We start from the raw sequence: 10,785 nt of genomic DNA, 5'->3' as shown, positions 1-10,785 counted from the left end.
TTTTTTGGCTACACCATGCAGCAAGTGGGATCTTAGATCCCTGACCAGGCATCAAGCTTGTGCTCCCTGCATTGGAAACGTTGGAGTCTTAACCATTGACTGCCAAGGAAGTCCCAGAAAGCACATATTTTCTATTCATTGAAGGCATTTCCAAATTTACACTGGCTGGTTTTTCATGAATGATGCATTTGTAGTTGAAGTGTGTTGGTCTTTACAGTCTGTACATTTCAATCAGACAGCTTTCAGAAACTGTACTGATAATCTATAAAACTTGGGTAACAAAAGAACTGGATTTCTGAAAACTGCAGTTAGTGAAAGGCATATAATAACATTTCTTTACTGGAGAATAAATGCAGTAAAATTTAACTACAAAAACTTGGCAGTGCTGGTTTTGATGAGGAGAGGGAGGCTTAAAGTGCATTTAAATAACAGAAAAAGACTTACTTATATAGGAAATTTTTTATTTAATATAATTTCATAAACTTTAAAAAATTACTGAGTGCTGCACAACAGGTATGCTACATTTACTGACAATGAAGATAACAAGGTATATTAGATAGCCACAGTGTCTGAGGTCCAGAATTTTAAACTGTTACAATAGTATTTCCAACTATTTATATTATTCATAAAAATCTAACAATCACCATTATTACAAACATATCATTAGTTATGATCTTCTGCAATAATATCATTCAGGTTATCTCACATAAACAGCACTTTAATAATGTTCTGTTTTTATCAAAATAGAAGGCATTTTAGATAGAGATAAAAGTGTCTCTAAAGGGGGGCCAAAAATAACAAAACATGTTTCATATAAGTCTTTGGTGTGTTAGTTTTATTAACACCTGCTTACACCCCAATTTGATCTTTAAAGGAAAAACACAAAACATGGGATGATTTTTCCCTTTTCTCCAGCCCCAATAACTTTTCAGAGTAGTGTATTTTAAAACTTTTGGTATAAATTGTAAATATTTTAGTGGTTGTGACTCCTGCCTATTAGATAGGAGGCTCAAGCTTATCACACAAGGCCAATTTCACAATCTTATGCAGTAGAAATGACCCTGTTTAACCTCCTACTCAGGACAGTGCCAGAGTCTGGATCAGGTCTGGGAAGCCGCTGGACATCAGAGAGATTAAGACCCAAGGAGGTGGTTAGTTAAGAGAAATTAAAACTTAATTCTCTCCTTTTTCCTTCTCAACCCCATAGCAAGCCTGGGTAGCTATAGTTCCCCTGGCCCACACTCTATTCCTTCCAGTGTGAGCCTAATGCTTGTTGAAAGTTGAGGCAGGATTGCTGAGTCACGTAAAGCAGCTGATGGGTAATTTTGGAAACTGACTTGGTGATTGCTACTATCTTCAGGGCTACAGCCTTAAGGCTAGGCAAACACAAGCAAGCGAAGCAAATAGATTTGAGACCAGTAACTAGCAATAACACATGTAGCATCGTACCTGGTTTTGGCAGATAAGAGTAAGTTAATTATCAACATGTACTTTCCAAAGAATTTTAAAGAGATATGCAAGGAGGAAAATTTACAAATACTCATTATGCAGTAACAATTTTACAAAATGACTATCTAGCACACAGAACTATTGGAGGTTTGCAGACAACACTGTTACTTTCTTAAACAACAGAAAATCCTTTTCTTACAATTGCAAGAATTCCTTTAAAGGGAGTAGGTTTTGAACAACAGAGTAGGATAAGCATGTCAGCAGATGCTATTTTTCAGATACAAAGTTCCTAAATAACTTCAAATAGTGAATGCAAAAAATTATATCAATCATACTTTGAGCACCAAATAGGCTGGCTGAGTTCATGCCTTGCTATAGTTGGTCAGAGACTGCTTGATGGCTTTGCAGTCCTTCCCTAGTATTAGTAGTCAGTTAAATTGATGGCAAATAAACACCAAGGTAGATGCAATGCCCGGCTACCAAATGTCATTTTGTTATATGAACATTTTACAAGACATTCTAAGAGCAAGTTTGCCATTGTCATCCACTAATACTCTACTGAATATTTTCTGCAATATTTCCTCTTCTGAAACATGAAGTGGTAAGGGTACACACTGTAAATTTTTATTATCCCTTTATAGTATTTCCAGAATAACAGCATTTTCCTAAACCCAATCTAAGGTAAAGATGGGCTATTTGCAAAAATTAATATTTAAGCTGAAATTTATAACCTAATATATCCTTGCATTATTGAAACAGACAAATGTTATACTGGCAAGAAAACAGCTTACCAGTGAACAAAGGTAAAGTCTTAACTGTATGATTCTTTCCCTACTAGCCCAATTCTAGAAGTCTTATATTCATGAAATGGGAAAGGGGTGGAAGGGTTGTGCAAAAAATAAATGTACAGAAAGGAATTACCATATTCAAAAAACTTTGGCAACCATTCCCATACAATTTTAAATGTATATGTACTCAATCATATGCTTAGGAAGAGTTTTAAACTAAGAATCATTTCCAAATTTTAAAACATTACTTTTTATGAAAACAAATGATAGCACTGGATCTACATGTTAAATTCAGGATGGAAATCAAGTACTGAACTGCAGTGAATTAATGGCAATCATACAAACCTGATTATAATCATTTATAGCACTTAAATTTATTGCAGCCATTACCACATATAATTTAGCATTTTAGAGTTTATTTCATTTACATTCTATAGCCATACCTTATAATGGGACACCGGGTAGACTTGACTTTACTGTGGTAGGCTGCTGTAACTTAGATAACATACTAACCTAAAAATACAGGATTCTCATCTGAAATTCTTTATTCTAACAGCTAGCTTACTGAAAGGCAAGAGCAGTTCTAAGCTAGTCACAAAAGAGGCTCTTCTCATTTTACTGATTTAATTATCCTAAAATTTTGATTCATATAATTAAAAGTATTTGCAATATTTGAATACTTTCCAAACTGTTTTTTATTGATATAGTTGGACTTCACAACAGCACTGTAAAATACTATAAACAAAGCCTTCAGATAGACAAGAAAAAGCAAACTGACATATATTAACCAGATTAAAGCATGCAAAAGATCCAATGATAAACACATTAAGTAATATGCAAATGTGTCTAATTTACCCACTACAGGTTCTTTACATTGTCATGAAAATAGTAAATATTAATTTGAAATTTGGTGAATGGACTTGATTTATATATGATATGGTATACCTTTTTGCATGTATATGGTTAACTTAACTGGTTGTGTTACAGTACACTGAAAGTTTGGAACTGATATATATTTATCTATACTATCCATAGTGCAAGTAATAATGGTTGGAAATGCATTCTCCTAATTTGTTCTGTGAACTTAGAAAGCACTAAAGAATTAACAAACATGGGTCACCGAGGGACCAAAATTCCTTACTATTCACATTAACTTTTCCCATGAAAAGCTTCAAATATAACTCTAATAAAAAAATAGAGTTTTCAAGGCAAACTTTTCAGCATAATTTACAGAAGCAGATTTAAATAGAAGACTCAATTACCAAGCTAATACTAAAAAATACAATTAACTAGGAATTAGCTCCCTTTTCTACCTTGATATTAAAATAGAGTGGCCTTAGGAAAAGGCTGAAATGCCATTAGGAGTCCCATAAACACATGGGGACAACCCAGATAAAGAGATGAAAAACGTCTCTTTATTTACAAATTTTAACATGTTTAAATTAAGAGGGTGGCTGACATGGGTGCATGGTAATATTTTTTGTTTGTTTGCCATTATAAGTCTGAGTGGGCATGAACTACTTCAGAGATTTCAGAAAGTAATTCCACAGAGGTAGTGTGGCCATTACCAGGATGCTCACACTCAGTTTTAGGTAAGGAGTTGAAATGGCTCCCACAAAGTACTACTGCCCCTTTAACAAGTAGATGAGTCCATTGTGGAGAGGGTCAAGATGCTCCTGTCGTTGGTATAGAAAGGATCCGATGCACTCCATGATCTAAAGTAACAATAAGAGAAAAGTTTGGCTCACCAGGACCTATGTATCAATTGAGAAAAAAATTAACTCTAAAACTTAGGAGCAAAATGCAGTTTGGGTATTAAACTAAGCACTGATTGATTCATTTTTAAAAGCTAGAGAGAAGTTCTTTTTACTAGCACTGAATGACCAAACATTATATTATACAAAAACTTGGGAAAATAATACTCTAGTCATCATATAAAAATATTAGCCAAAATCCACTAGTATTAAAACAATTTCTATAGGTAGTAAAGCATGAGACACTCTTAAAATCTTAACAATTCAGTAAGAAACAAATATGTTATTAAGTGTTATGCACATTTGGTTTTCCTGAAAAGCAACTAGGCTGTATTTGATATAACAAAAGCAAACAACAAAAAGCCCAGTTACCAAAAGCTTTAGAATGAAGTAATAGTATGTTCATATTATATTATTATTTCTTTTCAGATATAAATTCTATTCTAAAGATTTTAGCATAATTAGCTTGAACAAAGTAGATGTTTTAATTCAACAGGTATCAAAGACACCTGGAAATCACTAGGATTTTCACTTAACTAAGAACAAATAATCCTCTACTGGTCTGTAAAAAGTTAACTACTGTCTGAATGAAAAGACCATATGCAATTCATTATATAGTAGTTTATTTGCAGCTGTACCAATTTCAGCTAAAAAACTTAAGAATGAAAATAGCCTGCCATGTTTAGAATAGCCTAACCTATTTCAAGGACAGTTTAGAATTACCAAGTTAAAGGTGGCTGTTCTTAGAAGACTTAAAAGCACTTAACAATAAATACATTTTATATAACTTTTTCCAGGGTTCCCCCTTTCCTTAAATAAAGATGTTAGAAGAAGAGAGTAGCATTTAAAATGGCTCAAATTCACTTTTCTCAAAAATCTGTTTCCTAAAGACTCTAAAGTTTGTATGTAGTTCCAGTTTAAATCGATTAAGTGAGCATAATCACAATAAGTTTAGAAGCTGGAAAACTTTACAAAGTTGGCGAAGAGGCAGACAGACAAGTAACAACTATACCAGTGGTTTACAGGTTCTCTAATTTTACTAGTTTCCAGAAAACTTAAACAGTATCTACCCTCCCTTAAGAAGGGCTTGTTCACTACTGTCTCTCTAGTACCTAGAACTATGCCTGGTACATAGTAGGTACTCAGTATTTGTAAAATAAATGAATGAAATGGGAACATTTCCTGGTATTGAGGCAAGGAAAAGTATGCTCAGGCACAGATGACAAAACATAACCATAAACAACACTCCTAAACCCCCAATATTTTGTACTAGTTTTTCCTATTTTTCAACCACTGCTTACATAGAAAATCCTCTTAGGTAAGCTGTCTTTCATTTTTGATCTTTTCAAAGCACGTATGTGCATTTATATTGTTAAATATCATATTTGACAGAACATTAAACCTGGAGTTATATATTAACTATTAACTCCTTTCTATTTAAAAGACAATTTTGATTAGGATAAGTAACTGCTGGTAAATTACATACAGAAAAGCATTTACTGCTGAAGCACAGACCTTCAGAGTACAACATGGCATATCTTTTATAGAGCACCATGATGCTACCTTTGAAATGTAGCTTGCAATATGGCATATTTCTTTGACAACATCAATTAATAAAATTTAAGTAGAATAAAGGATGGTAAAACTTTATTAGTTTTATTAGAAATCTGTTATATGAAAGCACTAGTTGTATTCCTCAAGTAATTACCATTATCTCTTATGTTTAATGTTAATGGAACAAATATCCAAGAGATTCTACATCTTGTAATAGATGTTAATCTTGTCCTACTTTTTAAATTAGACATGAGAGAGAGATGTAGAATAGAAGCTGTTCCAGAATCAAAACAGAGTGCCAAATGTACTTCACTAAAACAATTACATGCAAAAAACAAAAACATATGACTTTTCAAAGTTTAAATATAATGTTAATGGATATATGGTAATTTTCATATAGCCCTTAGAAAGGCACAAAGTGGTTTTGCATATTATATAATTTTATCCACTAAAAAAAAAGAGAACAAATCTCAAAAGACTTTTTTGATTATTCATTTGAAGAAAACAGGGAGATAATGACAGTAGTAACTAATAACATAACCGGAGATGTTGAACAAAATTGGAAAGCTATTTATAGTCTGTCAAATAAGATATTCACTACTGTTAAACATTTTATTACCAAAAAAAAAAAAACAACCAACTCTTACAAAAGAAAAAAGTGAGATACAACTTTAAGTGAAAAAAAGTACAGATGAGAACAGACACATTCAATAGAATATGCAGAAAGAAACCCCATATAATCCCTCAGGCAGGTTCAAAAGGGATAACGTGGCAAAAAAATGGCTATGTTAAGAGTAATGGGGCACATTACCTTAATAACTGATATCCAGAAAGTGGGAATATATGTAAAGCAGAAAAATATTCTGAGCTTATTTAAAACTAATTCTAATCTGTTTTAGTAGTTAGTGAAGACATTTATTGTCATTAAACAGAAATCTTGTGCTGAAAAAATATATAAAAAATTCTATACAAGTTCTATAGTAGTCTCTTAGTCTAATTCCCACCTTAGTTCTGTGCAGTAAACCTGTCTTAATAAGTAAAATAAATATATATTAGGTCTTTCTGGAACTTCCTTTGGGAGACTCACTGGCCTGGGTATATGACAGAACTATTTCTTATAATGCATTTTATAATACAATTTTGTAAGTCATACAAGTCCCAATAAATTCAGCTGCTCATAGTAATTCTTATATATGGAATAAAATGACTATAAAATAATGTCACAGTGTTATGGAAATGTTCTTGATCACATTATAATCAACAAATGGGGACTGAAACCATGTACATATTAAAAGAATTCTATTTATAAATGCAACTGTACCATAAAGAAATGGCCATAACTAAAGGCAAAGTGGGAGTGAACAAGTTTGCCAGTAAAAGTTACCTGAATTCTAAGGTACAAGAATAATGTACCTTATAATAATAATATATAATCATTAAGAATAATAATAATAAGAATGTCATGCTCTTCACTTTTAAAACATAAAGCCAACCAAATATTAAAAATTCTTTTATCAACAGATAAAAGCAGTGTTGCCTCCACCCTTGATTTCCTGCTCATGGGGTCTTTCCACACTTTTCCCCAGCATGGCACATATAGAAAGTGATTCTGTTCATGTGGCACGCTGTGGACAATGGAACTCACCACTCATCTGTGCCCATCTCTAACACATCATGGGCACGAGTGCACTGCTGCTCTCACTTTGGAACTTTAATATCATTCACTTAAAGAACACCAAAGTGTAAAACAATTTTCTATTTCTTAATATTGCCTAAATAATAGTATGTCTCTTGGGGAAATGTAGAAAGAGCTGAATCAATTTCACTTTTAAATAATTTAAGTGGTAAATATGGCATTTTTGTTATGATTCAAAAGCACAAGTCTAATTCAAGAAATACATTTGGGAAGGGACAAAAAACAATAAAGTTCTTCTAAACCATAATTTAAAGACCCGTTCTAACTTATAAACTTTTAATTAGACCATAAATAGCAGTAAAAAGTTAAAAACCACAACTTATTTTAAAACCTCATTACACAGCAGCAGCACACAGATAAAAAGGTATAGGAGAGCAGAAATACAGCCTTTTTTATGTTTATAAATATCCCAAAGTCTCAAATGACTTACTAGACAATATACATGAAGAATAAGAAAAGCAAAATCTCTTGATTTTTCCTATTATGTGCAGATTATTTTGTAAATACAAAAAGCAAACAAAACAAATACAGGAAATAAAATAGTATAGGTATAACAAAAAAGAGAAAGTTATAAAAGCAAGAGTACCATATACACACTCCTATTCACCACATTTGAGAAAGACTGTAAAGCAAAAATTTTTTGTTCATTAGATGAAAAGTCTCTTCAAAGGTGCTTTCTCTTCCTTTGTTAGTGAAAGAACCCCCTATCCTAAAGCCACGAAGTGAAATAGCATCAAAGAGTGCTAATAAATAGCACACTTCCTGCTTCAACTGGTAAAAGCAGGGGCTGACTGATTAGGTATCTAGAGATGTAGGTTCAACCTGTTCCAGTTTATAGGATACTCATCTGCAGCAAAGGCTACTTAGAGAAATTTCACACCTGCTGACATGGGATGGACTACATCTTCCTATTACTCGCTCCAGCATTCTTCCAACAGATGCACACGCTGTTTCTCCTTCTGAGAAACAGCACATGGAGTCCAAGCACTTGATACTTGAATTTGTTTCAGTAAGCTGAAGGAGGTGAAGCAGAAAAATATTAGTTACTGATAGATCTGGACTTCCAAAAAGCATTAAAAAAAATAACAACAGCAAGTACTTTGAAACCAAAAGTAATGCATACATGTTTTATATAATATGGAAAGGTATGGGAGACTTTAAGAGTGATTAAAAGGCACTATGTCCTAAATTAGAGGTTGAGTAAAACAGTTATATAAAACAAGTAGCTGAAGCTTGTATAAATCTGGAAAGTTTGTGCATTTAAAATTTTTTTTCAAAATTTATCTTTTGGCCCCACCACACAGCACGTGGGATCTTAGCTCCCCAACCAGGGATGGAACCCACGTCCCATCCCATGTCCCTTGCACTGGAAGCACAGTCTTAACCACTGGACTGCCAGGGAAGTCCCAAGATTGTGGATTTCAGTATCTTAATATATTATGATCAATATGATCTACATCAACCGCTCAGAAACTTAATGAAGTTTAATTCTTCTTTGAACTTTTTAGGTGAAACTGCTCTTGCAACTTCAATTAAAAATGTCCAGTAACTGAGAAAAGCAGAGTTTAAATTATTTTGAAGACTGGGAAATAACCAGGCAGGACTGAATTCCAATCTTCAGCAATAACACCAACAGCAGCAAACACCTTACATAGTGTTTACTATGTGCTAAGTTCTAAACACCATATAGATATATATACATACACCATAAATAATTCTTGAAAAAAACTATCATTTGCCTCAAGTTGCTAAGCAACTATTAAGTGCTAACCATGTCCATAAGCAGCTCATCTTGTTTTTTTAAAAATTAACTGATGATAAACTATTAAAGTCGATTAAGTAAGTAGTACTATTTAGGTTTAAAACTGAATTAATTTCTGTAAGTATGCAAGCTTTATATTGAGGAGGGATAAACAACCGGGCAAGATTACTTAAAGCTACAGTAGTAATAATTTCAATCCTGTTAAAATAAGGAGGAAAATGGTATAACCACATAGCCCAATGACTCCCAACCTGGTTTTGACACATTGAAGGGTACTCCTAAATTTCTCAAGGGTTATCATTTTAAACAAACTTATTTTCATTTACTTTACATGTATAACATACTGCATAACAAATCTCTCAAAAATATAGAGGAAGGAAAACAACAAAACTAGACCATTGGAGTGCTACAATTGGCAAAGGTTGGGAGTCACCAAGTGTTGAGTACAAGCATGGCAACAGGGGACATGCGTGGGTGGCACAACGGACAGAGACACAAGCATGATGGAACATAAACAACCTGGCATTCTGAACCTACGCAACTGGTGAAACAAAGTAAGTTAGTCGCTCAGTCGTGTCTGACTCTCTGCGATCCCATGAACGGTAGCCCAGCAGGCTTCTCTGTCCATGGAATTCTCCAGGCAAGAATACTGGAGTGGGTTGCCAATTCCTTCTCCAGGGGATCTTTCTGACCCAGGGATCGAACCTGGGTCTTCTGCATTGCAGGCAGATTCTTTACCATCTGAACCACCAGGGAAGCAACTGGTGAGGTCCAGCAAAAACCCTGCTCATAATAATCCTGCCAAATACCAGGCAATGTGAGACAACTTGGTTCCTTTTTGGCAATGAACTGACTGCATCAATGTCCTAGGATCTGCTGAACACTGAGGAACAGCCAAATTTCAACCTGTTCTTTCATTATAATGCCCTTGATTTAGGACTGTTTACTATTTCTTAAACTGAATTTTTTTGAGGTATTTACAGATATCACACGAAAAAAGTTTTGTGCTAAGTTTGAGAAACCCTAGTTCAAGGAATGTCTAAACAGACTTTGTGAGTAAAGGACTGCCAAGAAGTCATGTTTGTATGGTCAGTCTCCAGGGGGAGAGTTAGATACAGTGCAAATTTGGTTTTTTTCTGGTGAACTTCCCTTCTTCCCCTCCCCCCAAGGAACATTAATTAATCAATACCAGGGGAATATTAATATTCAGTGGAAGATTTTAGGAAATCTTGGTGTAGGTAACAGGATTTAACCAGTTTCCTAGTTTCCTTCTTGGGTCACTGGGCTCTAGCTTCCTCCATCTCAAAACCAGCCCTTTATAACCTGACCTCAGGCTGCCTTTCCTTCTACCTTTAAATGCTCCTGTGTCCACACAGCCAACCAGGCAGTGTTCCTTGCCTGCGAACACGGGTCAGGGCCTGTCACCAATTAGGGGCAGCATGCTGACTCCTAACACCAAGATCAGTTTAAATACTGTCATTTCTCTAAAATCTTCCCACCTGTCCAACTATCAGTAGCCTCTTTCTCTCTGGATTCTACTCCAGTGGTTGTCTGTATCATTGAAACGGCAGAAGCACTTAAATTCACCTTGCATTTCACTGAGCAGGGCCCTGCACTGGTTTTTACAGGGGACAGTCTATTGAGTTAAGGATAAAGAAAAGGGTGGGAGGTAAGTCAGAAACAAGTAACAACGGCAGTTATATTAATGGAATGCTTACTGTGTGCCAGTTAGTAGGTAAGAAGCTTCTCATGGATTATCTTATTTATAACCGCCTTTTGGGA

The 10,785-nt window shown here is 34.4% G+C and overlaps 1 protein-coding gene across 6 annotated transcripts in view; it reads right to left on the bottom strand.

The window, feature by feature from the left end:
* Window positions 1-444: 444 nt before the first annotated feature.
* Window positions 445-10,785, bottom strand: part of ATP11B (ATPase phospholipid transporting 11B (putative)) — a 109,751-nt gene continuing 99,410 nt past the window's right edge. For all 6 annotated transcript variants that reach the window (XM_061166652.1, XM_061166655.1, XM_061166651.1 and 3 more), the window contains 2 exons: window positions 8,122-8,255; window positions 445-3,952 (listed from right to left, as the gene is read on the bottom strand). In XM_061166652.1, the coding sequence (XP_061022635.1) occupies window positions 8,153-8,255 (103 nt within the window). In that variant the 3' untranslated portion in view covers window positions 445-3,952; window positions 8,122-8,152. The remainder of the gene's footprint in view (window positions 3,953-8,121; window positions 8,256-10,785) is intronic.

This window comes from Dama dama, chromosome 19 (genome assembly GCF_033118175.1).
Source record: "Dama dama isolate Ldn47 chromosome 19, ASM3311817v1, whole genome shotgun sequence".
NCBI classification, from domain to species: domain Eukaryota; kingdom Metazoa; phylum Chordata; class Mammalia; order Artiodactyla; family Cervidae; genus Dama; species Dama dama.
The sequence above is the reverse complement of the archived record's forward strand: the minus strand, read 5'-3'. Positions and strand labels throughout refer to the sequence as shown.